Source organism: Emydura macquarii, unplaced genomic scaffold (assembly GCF_026122565.2).
Source record: "Emydura macquarii macquarii isolate MOO-44397 ecotype Brisbane River unplaced genomic scaffold, CSIRO-AGI_Emac_v2 contig_1876, whole genome shotgun sequence".
NCBI lineage: Eukaryota > Metazoa > Chordata > Testudines > Chelidae > Emydura > Emydura macquarii.
Genome location: NW_027132013.1, coordinates 17,204,954 through 17,222,073, shown reverse-complemented (window position 1 = coordinate 17,222,073; position 17,120 = coordinate 17,204,954). Strand labels below are relative to the sequence as shown.

Here is a 17,120-nt window from a genome sequence, read left to right as displayed (position 1 = left end):
ACTCACTTCTGGGGTTGGTGCAACTGTCTGTGACTAGCAGGGTTGCCGGCACTACCCCTCTGGCCTGCATTCTCAGGCCCTAGAATGAATCGAGTCCTTGGACTAGATATGAAAGAACATCAGAAGTACTTATAATAAATCCACAGTTTGTGCATGCAGCATGAACTAAAAATTTACTTTCGAGGTTACTGAGTCATTAATTCATCTTGTATAAAATTTTCTGCTTCTGTATTTACATTTTCTTCTTTGTGACAAGGAGAGTTTTTTGTGTGTTTGCTTACTGTGTGTTCAGGTTTTCTTGTGATCTATTGAGTTAAATGTTTTTTGCTTTCTATCACATTATTAGTTGCCTGAAAATTTTTTGTTCTTCTTTTATATGGAAACTAAGTACCTTAAGGTAGTAGTAACTCTTTTTTAAGAGGTGTTTCTCTCTTTTAAGTCTTCACAAAACAATAAAACTAGACTATGCTCTAATTAAAACAAATAAATCCACAACTTTTCTGAACCCCACGGTTTGTGTGCTATCACAGAAATTCTCAGGTAGCTGTGATGTCCAGTGCCGGTACATTTTGTTGTATAGAAAGAGAACCTGGAACTGGTCAGCATCCTTTTTGCAAGTCTGTCTGTCTCTATACAAACACACATATAAAAGTATTATATGACTTGTACACTGAGTGCTATGTACAGCTTGGTTAGTGGTGACATCTAGCATTTCGTTTTAGGTTTGGTTCAATTTTCAAGCTACTTTTGTAGGTTGTCTAAGGAAGTGAAAGAGGGCAAAGAGTGAAGTTTGATTTTTAAAACATTTCTGCTGCATTTTGGGTTTTGCAAAATTTTTTTTTTTTTTTTTTTTTTTAACTCTCAATTTTGGAACTAAACTATTTGATAGTGTAAGTACATAATTAGGTTTATTAAATTACATCATCTTGAGTGACCCAAGTAAACAGATAGGCCACTGAACAGTTTTCTTTAAACAAAGGAAAAACAACAAAAAACCCCACCCTCCTTTAATATTTCTCTCTGAGCACTTAGACTTTAATACCTTATCTGTACTGGGAAACTACCTGTTGCTAACAAGGGGTGTTAGCAACAGGTGGAGCTGAGCACTGTTTAACTGAAAGTGTGCAGAAGATGAAACTGTATTTAGCATCATGTGCTAAACTCAGGTTTAACTAAGGCTTCTGAAATCATTTGTATTTACCTATGCTTGCAATTAAACCATGTTTGTCACTGCTTCACTTGTACCTGTTACTGACATTCATTTAAGAGATGGCCTTGTAACCACTGTGGAGCTGGATTGCACTTGGTACAGTTGAGGCTCTTCTGGGGCAGCCTCTTAAGAAAAGAGGTTGGTTTATAAGGGTGGGTCTTTTTGTGCAGGTGTTATTGAATGTCAGTATAAAGTTTGTGTGGTTTCTATGTGATTAAATAGAAGCAAATGTGTATGGAGGCTTCTGCTCAGCATTAAATCTGAGGCCTGCAATCATTTTTGGTACAAGGTGTGGTGCTCACCACTGCAAGTAATCTCATGGACTTCAGTGGGACTTTTTGTAGTAAATGGATGCAGGGTCAAAATCCTTAATGTCTGGCAAACTCCTTTAAAATATCAAATCTCACATATAAACTAACAGTCATAGAGGGGAATTCAGTCCCCCAGGCCCTCAATCTCCTGCCTAGTCATTCCCTGTAAAAATCGTTTTTCTCCGACTTTGGCAGCGATGGTGTTGAACTTATCTTGTAAGAAACAAACCTTTCTTACGTTGCTATGTGTGAGAGCTTCAACTGTAAAATAAAGCAGAAGAGAACAATAACAAAATTAAATCCCTTATTCATTAAATAGATTATACCATGCACATTAGTCAATTTTTAATTAAACAAGTTGTCAGACTTTCGTAAGTTAGGAAAAGTTACATTTCAAAGTACAGTAGTGTCTTTAATGCAGGTGAAACTCCAGCAATGAGTTACAGTAACTTGCCCAAATGAATATTTACTAAATAAAAACGTATTTGCTAGTTGCCAAATGAAGGGTTTTTTTAAAATCTGTCACTGTTCCAGTAACTCCATTCAGTGAATGGGGTCTGTGTTTCTCAGTGAGGGCTGCCGTTTTAATGATCCAGCATATATGTCCCAGCAGGGATCTGATCTGATGATGTAAACCGAAAGGATCAGCTTTACCATTAGTTTGCTTTTGAAACTGCCTGTGGACTAGAACCAGCATTAGTGCTTTTGAATGGGTTTGCAAAACAAATGTTTGCCCATCTTCTCTCTGTCAACATAATCTTGATCACACCACTAAGCGCAGGCCAGTCTTGGTACTCCAAACTTAACTGATCTTCTTTAAAAATGGGAGGGAGAAATTTAGTTTGCTGCTTGATAGCTAGGCACAGGCTGCAGCACAACAGCTAAGTGTGTTTGTTTTTAAGGGGCAGCTCTCTCAAGCTGAGAGATCTGGGAGCTTTTAGGACTGCACTCACTAGAAAGTTGTGTGCCTTCCAATATATTTTAGCAGTTGTGGTAGCTTTTCATAAACTTTAATCACCAGAACAGCACTATAAAATAGAAATGTTTCCCTGTCTGTAAAATTGAGATAAGTTCGAGGCTGAGACTTGACCAAAGCTACAAAGGGAGTCTCTATTAAAACATATGGTCATTTTATCTGTTCTGTGCTTGGTGAATTAAACTAGGCTCCTATGCATTCTATTCACATGTTCTCCTTCTTAGCTAGAGGCTATATTAGCTGTTCAATGGAGGCCCCTGGCTCAGCTGCAGGTGTTTGACATGTGCCATCAATTTCAGCAATTGACCCTCCTTGGGCTGCAGATTGGCTAAAAGTATTCCCCAAAAAGAAATCAATTTTCAAAAGCCAAAAGAGTGCAAAAGCCAGTGGTGGGTAGCTATAAGGTAGACTATGAATGTGAACTTTTGGGAGGAAATCACAGTGGCAGCTTCTCAAACCTAGTGATGGGTTTATAATGTCCAGGCTATCTCTGTAATGATTAGATCTTGAAGCTTCTTTTTAAAAAGAAAAACAAACCATCTCTCCCTCTTGAAAACAGTCCTGATATTTATAGATCTCCAACATTTTTGGATGCTTGCAAATGTGAAACCCAAAAGTCAAGTTGTTTTAAACAACTTACTCTTCCATTTCCAGAGATTTCTAATGGTAGAGTTGATAGAGCCTCTTCAGCTCTGTGTCTTCTCTTCAAACTGGATAGCAGATCCTCATGTTTCTTTTAAATGCTGCATTGCTCGGAGGTCCCAAACCAGATAGGTGACACATTGTAGTAGGCACTATAAAGACACTTAAGGAAAAAGTCCTTGCTCTGAAGAGCTGAGTCAAAAAATGTGGCAGAAAAGCACGTAATTTACAAGCAGAAGGATGAAGGGGATGGCAGACACATGTCATGTTAGTGGCATATCTTTCTCTTTAAAAAGTTTATATATTTTTGTTTTTATTTTATTCTGTATAGAAGACTTTGGAGATTAGTTTGTGTTGATTACAAAAATAAATAAGTAATTAGAGTACTTTTGTATTATCGTGGGGTTGTAGTAACACAACTTCTGCTGGGTAGTACTAACTTTTGCCAACACTTTCAAACTGGAGTGCTTAAAGTTAAAAACCTAATATAAGTGACCTGACTTTCAGAGGTGCTGAAAATCTTCAGTGCTCATTTTAATGGGAGTTATGCCCAGATTCAGTCAGGGCTGATTGTGGTCACCACAGAACATAAAATTGATGTAACATGCATTAATTTTTTCATGCCCACTGAATACACAACTGATGCAGATGATGCTATTGGAACCTGAAACCTGTTTATCCAAATAACTTACCTACATGTGATGTTACTTGTAACAGGTATGTTTCCGCTAAACTTTAGCACATCTGTGAATCACAAAACTATTGACTAACACTTAGAATTAAAATTAATTGACAAAGCCAGTGGTTCTCTGACTGTGATCTTTAGAGCAATTGTGGTCTACGGAATATGAGATAGAGATTTGTGGACAGCTGGCTTCTCACATGGTTCTGACTCTTTGCCCTTGTTTCTAGCTGCTTAAATTGCATTAAGTAATGTTACTGTTCCATGTAAGCAAGTGCTTCAGCTGCTTTGTGTGCTTGCAAATACATGGGGAGATCTCCATGAAATGTATTCCTTTAGTAAATATGTGATTTGCACTATGAAACTTTGAGAACCTCTTATGTAAGAACACATTGACTTAAGAATTTGTTCCTCTGATCAGTTTTTCCTTCCATCTTAATGAGTTTGAAATTTTGGATCTGTGTAATGTCATGGCCTTAAATCTTCTGTTAAGCTTCAATGTGGAGAATTCTCTTTAAGTCCCATATATGGGATTTTTCCACACTGGGCAAAGATGATATATGTGGGTGGATTTCAAAACATCAGTTACATTGTTTGGAATGTGTTTAACTTTAGAATCTACTGGGAAATGTCTCTGTATTTTCAGATCACTATATGGAAACAGTATAGTGAGTTGCAAAATCATTGCATCAGAACAGTTGCATGCATTGTTTGTTCTGATGTCTGAAATCTTCATTTTTTCCATAGAGCCCTTCTGCTTGGCAAACTACCCATCAGCCTTTCATAGTGTGATGTTTAATCCAGTAGAACCCAGATTACTGGCTACTGCCAACTCTAAAGAGGGTGTGGGACTTTGGGACATTCGCAAACCACAGAGGTAAGAGCTGGCTGTCTTTTTGTTCTTATAGCATATTATGCCGTCTAATCTACCTCTTTTCAGAGGTGCTGGCATGCCATTCAATGAACTATGGTCCAAATGTGGAGTGATGAGAGAGGACCCAAAATGAGGCATAATAAAATTTTTAGGGCATGAAGTTTTGCAATAATGGAGGATTACATTTTCTGGTGTGTATATAGTAAAATCTTGTTAATGGGGCTTCATCTTCCCAGGAATTTTGGAAAGCTGCAAGGCTCAGCAGGCTTTTATCTCTGTTTCTTAACTTTACACACTGCATTGATGCACTGAAATACTGGTAGAGTGGGCAACCTTAGTGGAAGCTAGCTATGTTTGACTAACTGGAAGAAAAGCCAGCAGTCTTCAAAGTCTCTCCCTTGAGTGAGCTGACCCAGCAGTGATTCCTCATTATCCAAGGGTTTTGGATATTCAAAAAGTCCTATGGACCTTGAAACTTCTATTGTATAATTCTGTTTAATTCAACTTCATTATTCTGCATTTCTGGCAAAAATTTACAATTTAAAATGAGAGTGTAAGATTACAGTATGAGGGAGAGGTAAACTTGGTTTTAAAATGAAGGACATTCCACATCTGAATGTGATATGTTTGCTTAGGCTTTTCTGTTGGAACTGCTTTTTTTTGGAAGGAAGGTTCTTTTTCTTCTTCCCTTTTTACAAATTTAACTTTAAAACTAAATTTAATTCTTCTTCGAGTGCTTGCTCATGTCCATTCCACTATATGTGTGTGCATACCTCCGTGCACAGCCACCAGAACTTTTTTACCCTTAGCAGATCCCATAGGGCCGGCTCTGGTGCCCCCTGGAGCCCTACGCACATGCTGCAGTATATGAGGCGTTGCCGGCCCTAGGCCCCCTCAGTTCTTTCTTTCTGCCCGTGACAGTTACTGGAACTGCCTGTGCTTGCACTGCAAGCGCATAATTCCCCGTGTTTTGAACTTTAAGCAAGGATCTTTTGTGTTAGTTAGTTAGCTTAATAACTGTTGTTGGTAGTTAGAGTCTTTGAAATAGTCTAGCTGAGACTTTACAGGGAGCAGGTATGCTTCCGTCTCATGGCTTCAAGCCGTGTGCTTCCAGCGGGAAGGCTTTCCCGCTAAGTGACCCCCCCCCCCCACGTTTCAGGCAGTGGGGAGCTTTCATAAGGAGAAGAATGGATCTGCAAGGCTTTCAGACCAAAATCCGCCCGAAAGCCTCACTCATGGAGCCCCTGACCGGCTCTGAACCAACCTGCTCCTCTGCGGTACCCAATGTGCCATCAGTGCAGAGGGCACCGTCGGCACCGACCTCACTTGGCACCGTAAAGAGACGGAATCAGCGCTTGGAATGCAGATACTCCCCCGCACTGGCTTAGTAGGGGGGTGGAGCACCAATCTGTACTGAGGTCGGATCATGGAGGCTCGATGCCTGAGCCAGTGTCTCCAGCCAGGGAACCTCCCCCGACTCTTGGGAGTGGGGGAGCCCTTGGCACCTACCGGCACCGTCGACTTCGGAGGCCGTTGGGTGGCAAGAGCCTTGTTGGCCTTGCATACACCACCGCTGCCCATACCTCCACAGGAGAGAAGGGGCTGGTGTTACGGGGAAAGCCCGCGTTGGGTCCCCTTGAATGGCTCAAGAGATTCCTAGCACAGGGAGGAAGATTTCTTGCAGACCGGTTTCCTAGGGTACAGCAGGAATGCTCCCCTAGAAGTTATTCCAGGTAGCGGTCACCAGACCGACCTGCATCGAGGTGGAGAGCAAAGTCGCCCGTCCGACACTGGTCTCTGCCCGCTGGCACTGGGTGAGGTCCATCTCACTGTTCCTGCTCTCCGGCAGCGAAGAGTTCGCCCGCAATGACATGGTGCTGATCCCGGTCACCGGAGACAGTCTCGGTACCGAGGAATTCGCCAGGCGGTGCTGAACCCAGTTGCTGGAGACAAACTTGGCACCGAGGAGTTCACCCCCCTGCACCGAGGCAGCACTGAACCCGGATGCTGGAGACAGACTCAGCACTGAGGATTTGCCCCGCACCGAAGCCGCGCAGAACCTGGCACCGGAGTTTGACTCGATGCTGAGATGCATGCAGAGCGCAAAGTCCTCGGTACCGGGATGACGCTCTGGTCAGCCCAGCTCGCCGGAGCGTTGTCCGTACGCCTGCTCCAGGCACAGCACCCGCGTCGAACCTGGTAGTCGAGGTCATCGACGCTGAGGGGACGCTCACCGGAGTGACAGAGCACCTGTGGGTCGGGGCACCCCCGCCCCAGGCTTGGTATTGCACAGTGAGAGCCTTTCGGGCAGCGCCACCATGGTCCTTTGGCGGTGCTTCGGTGTCCCTTAGGGAGGAAGTCGCTGGGGGAGCCACCACCAACTTGTCTGGAGAAAAATTTTATTCAACAGCACTACCAGCAAGTAGACGGTGAGCTCTTGTGGGACTCAGTGAGCCGCTTTGCTGAGGCTCTGCCCAGCAGCAGGCGCTGAACTTGTATACCATTGCAGAAGAGGGTACTACGGGAGCTAGAGCAGTGCTCTAGCCATCCTCAGTTGCTGCTGATTCGGTGGGCAGAACCATACCCCCCGCCATCAGCATGCTTAATGTTAGTGGCGGCAATCCTGGGTTGTCCCAAAAGGTACCAGCAGCCCTGCCGGGGCCCTCCCTTGAATGAGTCAGCCTTGTCTTCGGTTCAGATGGATGCGAAGCTGCGTGGTCCGAAGGATTCCAAGACCATGCTCTGTTCCGTAGGCCGTTACACCCCACAGACCTTTAGGTGTCAGGCAGGTCCCTAGGGACAGCAGCAGCAGAGGTGTCCACCACAGTTGTCTCACGACCTATGGGCAATGGGACAGAGTCAGGGGGTCTAGGAGACACCATCCGCCCTGACTGGCTCCTTAAGCCCTCAGTAAGGGTCATCTCGGCAATAGGGCAGTCGGAAAAGGCCCTTTCTGATGGCGCATGCAAGGGCAGCGCCCTAGCCTCTACCCTCCTTCTGGTTCACGTGGGCCAGAACGCCTTCAGACCACTGGGTCCTTAATATGGTTTGGTGGGCTGAGCCCCCCGGTCATCTCTGCTTTCTCCCACAGCCCCCACGACACCTCCCCTTCCTTCCTCTCAGTGGCAATTCCACATCCAAGAGGTTGAGAGCCCCATCCCAGAGAAGTGGGAAAGGTCCCTCAGGGTGCAGTGGAAGAGGTCTTACCTGAGGTACTTCCTCGTCCCCTAGAAAAAGGGGATTTAAGGACGGTATCAGACCTACGTCGTCTCACAAATACCGCAAGGGATGCAAGTCTTGCATGGTCTCCCAGCTCCAGTATTGGATACAGGAGCCTGGTATGCTGGCCTGGATGTCAGGGACACACATCTTCAACTCCTCCTTCACCTCGTAGTGGTTGGCTTCTTCTGATGTAGACGGCTTTACCCTGTGGCCTGTTCTCGGCCCCGGGGGTATTTACCGAAGGCCTGGCAGTGGTAACTGCATGCTTGAGGCAAAAGGGGGTGCAGGACTTGCACAGGGCAGGTCCAGGTCCCAAGTCCAGAGCAGTGTGAGCCAGTCAGGCGCCACTTGCAGCTGGTAGGTCCTGCTGGTAAACAAACAAAGTTCACGTTAACTCAGGTACAGCCTATGAAATGCATCGATGTGACCAGTTGCTTCCCGGGCCAGGCCTTCATGCTGTGAGACAGCATCCCTCAGAATGGCCCACCTGCACAAATGCCCAACGACAACAGCCAAACATGGCCAACAGCTGGTAGGTCACAGAATGGCCTGCACCTGTGTGGTGAGACTAGCGAGCCTGACGCTTAGGCCACTTTAGTCACGGCTAGCCTCAATGTACAGTCCAAGCAGGTAACTTCTACACTGGGAGGCTACGGTCCCCTCTCCTCTTCCCCCTCTCCCCCCGCCTATCCCCCCCCCCCCCAAAAAAAAACCCAAACAGCAGCAAGCCCTAGCCTCCCTAGACTGGTGGATGACTCCTCAGGAGGTGTGAAGGGGCGTTCAGTTCGTGGAGCTGGCTCCCTCAGTTACCCTGATGTTGGATGCTATGGGCAGAGGGTGAAGTGCCATATTGGCACTGACCTCGGCTCACAAGGCATCTGGCCAAGGAAGGAGAGGCGTCAGCACACCAATGTAAAGATCCGTAAAACACCTGCAGGGCTTGCGGAATGTTCCTCCGCTTATCGAGGGCAGGGTAGTACACGTGCTGACAGACAGCACAGCGTCCATGTACTACATCGACAGGCTGGGGAAGCCCATTCATCAGCCGCATGAAGGAAAGCTATCAGTCCTTAGGACCTGGCGGTGATCACCTCCCGGGGGTGATGAATGACAAGGCAGACCACATCAAGGGGTCGCCATCCCTCACCACGATGGGTCACTGCACCCACAAAGGGTGTCTACAACCATTTGGAGGGGGGGTTTCCGCAAAGGGGATATGTCCATATTGGACTGGAGCCCGAGGTGTCCACAGTGCTGCTCTCTCCGTGGTCAAGGGGAGGGAGTGATCGCCAATGCCATCCGTCTTCATATTCACTTTCCCACCTTTCCCCTCCTGCATGCAGTCCTGCTAAAGATGAGGAGGGGTTAAACAAATGCCATCTCAATTGCTCCGGCCTGGCCACGCCAGCACGGTTCAGCATACTGCTGGACTTCTCGATTGCCTGCCTCAGGAGCCTCCGGGACAGCATGATCCTAGGATCATGGTCACTGGCGGTGCCCAGACCTGGACCCTCGACACCTCAGGGAGTGGTGGATCGGTGACCAAAAGACGACGAGCGAGCCACTCACAGCAAGTCCAGTGAGTCCTGCTGAGTAGCAGGAAGCCCTCCACGCAGGTCGTGTACCGGGTTAAATGGAAGTGACTGTGGCCTGCTGGGAAGAGTCCTGGAGTATTCCGCCCAGCCTCTCACCAGTGCAGGCGATCCGGGAAATACTTGCCACAGTTAAAGCTCCAGGGACTGGTTGCGACCTCCCTGAAGGCCCACCTAGCAGCCATATCAGCTTTCCATCAGTCACTGGAAGGGGGATTGCGGTTCTCCCATCTGACGTCGGTTAGGTTCCTGGGGGGGGCGGGGAGGCTCTATCCGTAGGTCCGCGACCCGGTGCCTCCCTGGGATCTTGACCTCATCCTTTCATGGCCCACGGGGCTCCCCCTTGGAACCTGTGGCGTGGGAAGACATGGGCTTCAATAGAGCTGTGCTGCAGGTAGCTCACCGCTAACTCCGGCCCACCTCCAAGGTACTGCTTGTTAGTCACCTATAGTGGAATGGACACAAGCAAGCACTCGAAGAAGAAAACAAGGTTATTTACCAGTAATTGATGTTCTTCGAGATGTGTTGCTCATGTCCATTCCACAACCCACCCCCCGTCCCCACCACCGGAGTTAGCGGAAAGAGGGGGTGTAGGGCCGGCAGTGCCTCATATACCGTGGCATGTGTGCAGGGCTCTAGGGGATGCCAGAGCTGGCCCTACGGGATCTGCTAAGGGGGAAAAAAGTTCCGGTGGCTGTGCACGGAGGCGTGCACACACCTATAATGGAATGGACATGAGCAACACATCACGAAGAACATCAGTTATTGGTAAGTAACCTTGTTTTTTCCTCTTGATCAGCATAATCTGAGAATTCTTTGGAGCAGTTCAAGTAAATGTACAAAATTTCCCTTTGTTTTTGCTTGTTTCATAATTGGAAATATGCAAGTATCAGTACAGAGAGAGTAGGGAGAATTGGCTGGGGCAGGTAAGTGAAAAAAGAATTCAGAGACAGTGACTTACACTGCTAATAGCCCCAGATTTACAATTTTCCTCCTACAACAGTACACCTGGATTTGTTACTTATCCAGCGGTAGGACAGACCAATCTTCATCTGATAGAGTTAAATAAGGACTGGCTTTTATAGAAAACTTATTTAAACCTGTTAAGACATCCATTGTATTGATGACAGAATGATGGGCTCAGATTTTTTTTAAACTGCGAGTTGTTTAATGAATTGATTTGTTTTCTGGTTACCTAGCTTTGATCAGATTTGGATCAGATTTTCCCAGCTATAGGTCTTTGGCTGTAGAACTCTCACTTGGAAGATCTGTCAGAGTCCTTCACTGAATGCCTTGTAATGTCTAATGTTACATTTCAAACATCTAAATGTTGAGAGAGTGAACTAAAAGGGTATTTAAAATCTGTATCTAAATTGTCTTACCTGATCTTTTCCACACTCTCAATGCTAAGCTAACTGTAACTTTCCTGATAGTTACTGAGACTTATTTAGCCCTTAATGAGCATTGTTCTTGTCCTTGCTCATCCATTTAATATGAAGTTCTAGTCTAAGGGCTTCTTTATGCAAACACTCTTATTCGGGCCAAGCTAGGGTCTAAATCACCTCTTTACTAGTGTGCCACCCACTAACTTTCTGTGTGGATCCTGCTGCCACACATACAAAATTTAGTAGTGAGCTTTCTGGAGTACAGCAGGGAACTCATAGTGCATGTCAGCAGGGTGCACAGGAGATTAGTATGGTGTAGATTTACATTCTAAGTTGCAGCACACTATTTGTATAGACAAGCCCTAAGTAATTACTAACACGTTCATTGTAGGGTTCCGTTCCCTGTTTCATTGATTGACTCTCAGGGTCCCAGCTCATTTTACGATATTGACAAAGGGGGAAAAAACCCTATCTTTTTACTTGTAAAAAGAGAGACAATCTGGGCTTTTTGTCTCTGGCTCACCCCCATCTAATAATAATAAAGCTTCCGTCGTTGCAACTTAGGGCCTTTTTCCAGTTTAGTTTGTCATGACCTAGCACTCTTATTCTGGATACTCTCCATACTGAGAGTTATAGCAGTAAAGTTATGCCAGTAAATTTCCCTGTGTAGATAAGCCCTTAGTTCCAAACTCATGGATGAGCCAGAATAGATTGAAACGTGTTTTCTCACATAGATGGGCTGTGTTGGGCTAGCAGTAGAAAGTAGTGAAAACCTTTGTCATTAAAGACAGCAGAAATGACCTTAAATATGTAAAATGGCACCATTTTTATGCATGTACTTTTTTCTGGCCATATGAGTTCACTCTTGCTGGCCAGTTTGTACTTCTTTTGTTTTCCCATTTAGACCTTTATTCCCATCCTGCCAGGTCTCTGGGTTTGTCTGTATGGAGTCAGTAGTGAGTTTTCCTCAGAACCTGGTGGTGTGCTGCTTCTGTCAGCAACATGTAGAATAACCCTAGATCTCTCATCTTAGGACACTGTTCTGTCCCATTGCTTAGCCTTATCAATATGTAATATACTGTAACGTGGAGAACTCTTGGGGATATGAGTGGAGAAGGGAGGAATAACCACGTGTGCTTATGATTTCAGAGGGCACTAATTGCATCCACACTCACATTGCTTTGTTCTTTCTGATACCCAAAATTGCCTCATTAGAACATACTCAGATTAGTGACTCTCTCTCTTTTGGCTATAATTTATATTGTTCCAGGTTTAACAGGTTTATTGTTAGGAATTTCGGATACATGAGATCCTCATTTAAGGCAAAATTCCACATCCCTTACTCAATAATGGGAAATTTTTCTTGACTTCAGTGAGTTCTTTTCACTGGCTAAGGGTGCAGGATCAGGCCTCTGAGGCCTTGACTAGACAGGAATATGTTGGCAAAGAATTGCATGTTGAGTGTAGACAAGGTACTCTGCCTTTAGCACATGTTAAACTGTTAAGTTAAAGCCTGGAAGGGGGGCCTAGGCTTAACTTGATGAATTAAGCGTGTGTTAAAGGCAGGATTCTTTGTCTACACTAGATTCTTTAGCTGTGTTGGCTGACTTGCTAACCAGAAACTTTAACAAGTCTAGACAAGGTTTTAGTGTAGTTTCAGAAGTATACCTCAGCTGTTCTAATATACTGGAGGACGCGGGAAAAGAAGGAAAATGCAAGTCTTGGCGTGGATTAAAAAGACTAAGAATCAGTGGTCTGGGTCTCCCGAAATAATTTTGGTGAGAAGACAAACTTAGTATGTGGGTCAGATGGAACTGAGGCACCACTGATCCTGACAAATGGAGGCCAAATTTTAGGTTTCCTGTTTTTGGGGATTTTTTTTTTTTAGGTTTTTTTTTTTTTTTTTTTAATCAGAGATACATGGGGAAAATGTGATGCAAATTGAATTTTTTAATAACCTTGGTCTAAACTGAAGGAATTTTAACTTGTGAAATTTGTAAACTTGTTAGTGTTGAAATTGGTGAGTAAAGACGTTTACATGAATGCCAGAAATTGCTGTGTATATATCTTTATAAGAGTGTAAGCACCAAAGTGAGCCAAACCTGCATTTCATATCTGAAATCACATCAAAAGCCTTAGAGCTAAAAAAACAAAAACAAAAAACAACTTTTTTAAAGAAGGAAGGTTGTTATGCATCCCTGTGAATCCTCAATTACTGAAATTCTGGAAAGCTTGCTTATATCAGGATTGTGCTGGGACACATATGTTACCCAAATAACAAATATTACAGGATCTTATTAGGGGATAAGGCAACAAGCCGCATTTACTGTGAACACAGAAACTTCTGTAGATAGTATCAAAGAAAAGAAAAGTATCAACACTGTAATAACATTAATATTGTGCTCTACTTAGTGAAATAGCATTAATAATAATGTAAACACTAGGAAAACAGTATTAACATTATATCAATACTACAAATTACAGAGATGTTTCAATTGATGCTTTCATTCACATTCACGCACACTGACAGGCACACACAGATAGAGACAGACAAACATACATAGGGATCTTCCAGATGTCATAGTTACCAGCTTCTTGGTGCTCATGATAGTCACTGGCCAGGTGACTAGAGCATGAGGATGAGGAGCAAGGTTCTGCCGATGCGCATCGGTACTCCTGGCTGATGTGATGTTGTAGACCCGAACCTCCAGCCTTCATCATCTTGTCCCATTTTATAGGGAAAGGACCCCATGTAAATCTATGGGTTTTGCATTGTCATGCTGCAACTGCATTCTTGGCGTGATCCTCAATCACCCACATTGTTGCAAGCCTGATCAGATTTTGTCCTTTGAAATGGGCTGGCTCCAAAGTTATCAGGGTGGGTTCCTCTTCGGCCATTTGATCATCTTTGCTTCTTTCTTCTTCCCTCAAGCGTTTTAGGTGAGGCTGGTGTTTTCTTCATGTCTGTTTCGATATCGCTTACTCAGACCAATTGTTCAATCACTCTTTTTGTCTACACCCAACTCAATTGCTCAGCCATTCACACTTCAATCACTCAGGGCCAACTCCTAGCTGAAGAACTTACATATTATTTTTAAAGCAAACCTTATTTCATTTTTGACAGTGTCTTTCACAATTAGATAGATACATTACATTGCAGTGTGGCTTTTGTACTTAGAATAGGATTTTTACAAATATATTGGAAGCAGGTAAAATTAACAGATAAACTGGCCAGTGGACATAGTACAGACATTTACAAACAATCTTAAAATTATACAAAGTACAGACAGACTTGAATTAACATTTAAAAGGGTAGAACAGTAAGAGTCAGTTTGAGGTTTTAGCTTTTGATTCAGACTGATGTGCCTTTTGGTAGGAAGGGGGGTGTTTGTGGCTCTGTTCTTACATATATTTCAAAAACAAGATTTTGGCCAACACATACTAAAACAGTAGCTCAGGAAAGAGGAGATGGCTACTGTGTTGTTAACTGCTCTTTCCTTTTCAAATTTACTTTGGTCCTTGTGGAAGCCTTTGCTTCCCTGATGGTATGTACCTCGGATACTTTTTGTAATTGGAATATCCTAGAAAAAGAAGTACTGTAACATTTTATTTATTGATTTGCTGTTAACTTGCCAGAGTCACAGGGAGCAGTATATACAATAGATGATATAAAATAACTAATTTCTCGATGTTGTATGCGCCCATTTCCCAAACTTTACTTCTACTTCCATGGAAATGCGGGATGTCCTTGTGTGTCTGCGTGTCTCTTTTACTTGCAATTGTCAGGGGCATCCCCTCTTTGCCTTTCAGTTATCTGTGAGAATGACTAGATCATATAATGACAGTTTCATTACAAAATAGTGCAGCCACTCCCTGCCCATTGTAGCCTTGTCTACACTGGCATTTTTCAGGAAATATCCCACTGGTGCAGTTCCACCTGTAGTGGTAGTGATGAAAGCACTGAGGGAGACAGGGCTCAGATGTTTTACCACTGTGTGGACTGAATTGTTGGAGGGGAAGGAAGACAGCAGGAAAAGTTGGTACTCTTCAAAGCTCCACCCACAAATAAACTCCACTTGTGTGAGTTGCCAGAATAAGACCTCACAGTAAATTGTGCAGATCTCTGGCCTCCCTTCCCTTTCTTACATGAAAAATGAAACAAGCTAAGTGTCAGTATTGTTAATGATCAGCATTGGGCATCTGAGATAATACCTCACTGACGCTGATGGTGCAATTTGGGTGTCTGAGCTATTGTTCTTGTCTCCTGAAGATTCTTGTAGATGTCTCTGCATGTACTAAACTAAAAAATGGGAACTGAGTGTTTCTTCACAACAGCTAGGGACTTCATTTAGGGAAAAAAAGAGCTGTAATTCTAGATCATATAGCCACGTCAGAAAGGTGACGGGTACTGTATCATGCTTACCAGTTCAGTTCAGACCCTGACTGAGACCATGGCATCATTTGGCATTCTTGTCCATTATGTCTATTTTGGTGTCTGAACTGAGGTTAGATCTTTAACTGAGACACTCCTCCGAACAGATTCTGCCTTTCTAGTTTAGTCAGACAGCGTGATCTCTTCCTATTGCTGTAAACTTCCTCTGAACTTTTGTTTGTTTTTTGCCTACCCATGTACACCTGTCACCAACTTCCACTGCCTATAGCACAAATTCCTAAATAGGATTTAAAGTACTAGTCCAAAACTTTCAAAGGTAGCCACTGACTGTTTGGATGTCACCATGCTGGAGGCTGTCTGTTTCCCCTCCCTCCCCCCAATCTCCCAGATGTGCTGGTCATATACAGCATCCACTGTCTTGAAGTAGAGTCATGGGTGTTCAGCACTTCTGAAAATCAGTTTCAAGGTGTTTCAAGTAGAGTCGCCCTGTCCCCGCACCTTCTGTCAACTTTAGCCTTAATTACTATTTTAACATGTTTTGTGGGCATGGGAGGTGGGGTAATCTGTAACTGCTTCATGTAAAAAGAATTTTTAAAAAATTCTTCCCCTCCCTCTGCTTTCTTTTAATAGTAGTTTTGGGAACACTTTAAAATAATGTTGAGTTAGAGATCTGTCCAGATTGCTGAGTGGAGCTCTACAGCCAGACTATCTGTCATAATGGCAGGACAGTGGTTGTACCACTTAGGGTATGTACACACTGACAGTGGCAAATTCGCTGCCGTCAGATCAATCTATCCAGATTGATTGAGTGGCAGTGAAGATCCGCTCAATCGATCCGGAAGTCGATTCAATTAAACCACCTCCTCAAAAGGCATAGCGCTGCGTCAACGGCAATGCATTTCCTGTCGGCACAGTGCCGTGGAGACGGCGCACTAAAGGGAAGTTGCAAAGTCGACAGGAGTTACGCAAGCTACTCTGTGTAGCTTGCATAACTCCTGTCAACTTCTGCCGTATTTCCAGGTAAGTGTAGAGTAGGCCTTATTGTAATTGCTTTCTGTGACTGCACCCTGTAGCACCAGGATCATAGTGGGGGCTCCTCTTTTTGTCCCCTCCCTCTAATCAAGAATAAAACTACCACTAGAACATAGGGCCTCTGGTACTTGAGCACCAAGATTGCGCTCTAGCTACTTAGCACCACAGCTGCATAGAAAACTATCCCTAAGATTCTGTCATCAGAAAACTTCTTCTCCCGTATTTTTCATAAACAAGCATAAATAGAAGCGCTGCCATGATCTCTTGGTGCATGCTTAACTGCAGTGTGATCGTTATTGTAGACGGAAACTTCTTTGCACTTAGCCATATTAAAATGCATATTGTTTTCTTGTCCAGGCTTAGTAAGTAATCCAGAATGTCAGGATATCTAGTGTATGCAACATACTTGTTACGCTGACCAAAAAAACAGGATGTGGGTTCCCCCAATTCCAGTACTACTATGATGTTGTTACAATAAGCGAGGATTGATGTCCCCCATAGACAGTCACTTCTTCAGTACTGTATGATATAACCCCACCCCTCAAGCTGGCCGGGATGGTGGGAAGGCATCAAAATGAATATAAACTCCTACATCTAGGAACAAAGAACGTAGGCCATACATACAGGGTGGGGGACTCTCTCCTAGGAAGCAGTGACTCATCCACTGTCACTCCCCAGATTTCTTCAATCAGCTGAACATGAATTCAGCGTGATGCTGTGGCCAAAAGGGCTAATGCAATCTTTGGAGGGAATATTGAAAGGAATAGATAGGGGTGGTTATATTACCTCCTGTCTCTCACA

General features: G+C 44.2%; 1 protein-coding gene across 1 annotated transcript in view; it reads left to right on the top strand.

Moving 5' to 3' along the window:
• The window catches only part of DCAF5 (DDB1 and CUL4 associated factor 5), a 93,158-nt gene that overhangs the window by 20,127 nt on the left and 55,911 nt on the right, over positions 1-17,120 (top strand). Inside the window, exon 5 of the mRNA XM_067557811.1 lies at positions 4,569-4,698. Within this exon, the coding sequence (XP_067413912.1) occupies positions 4,569-4,698 (130 nt within the window). The remainder of the gene's footprint in view (positions 1-4,568; positions 4,699-17,120) is intronic.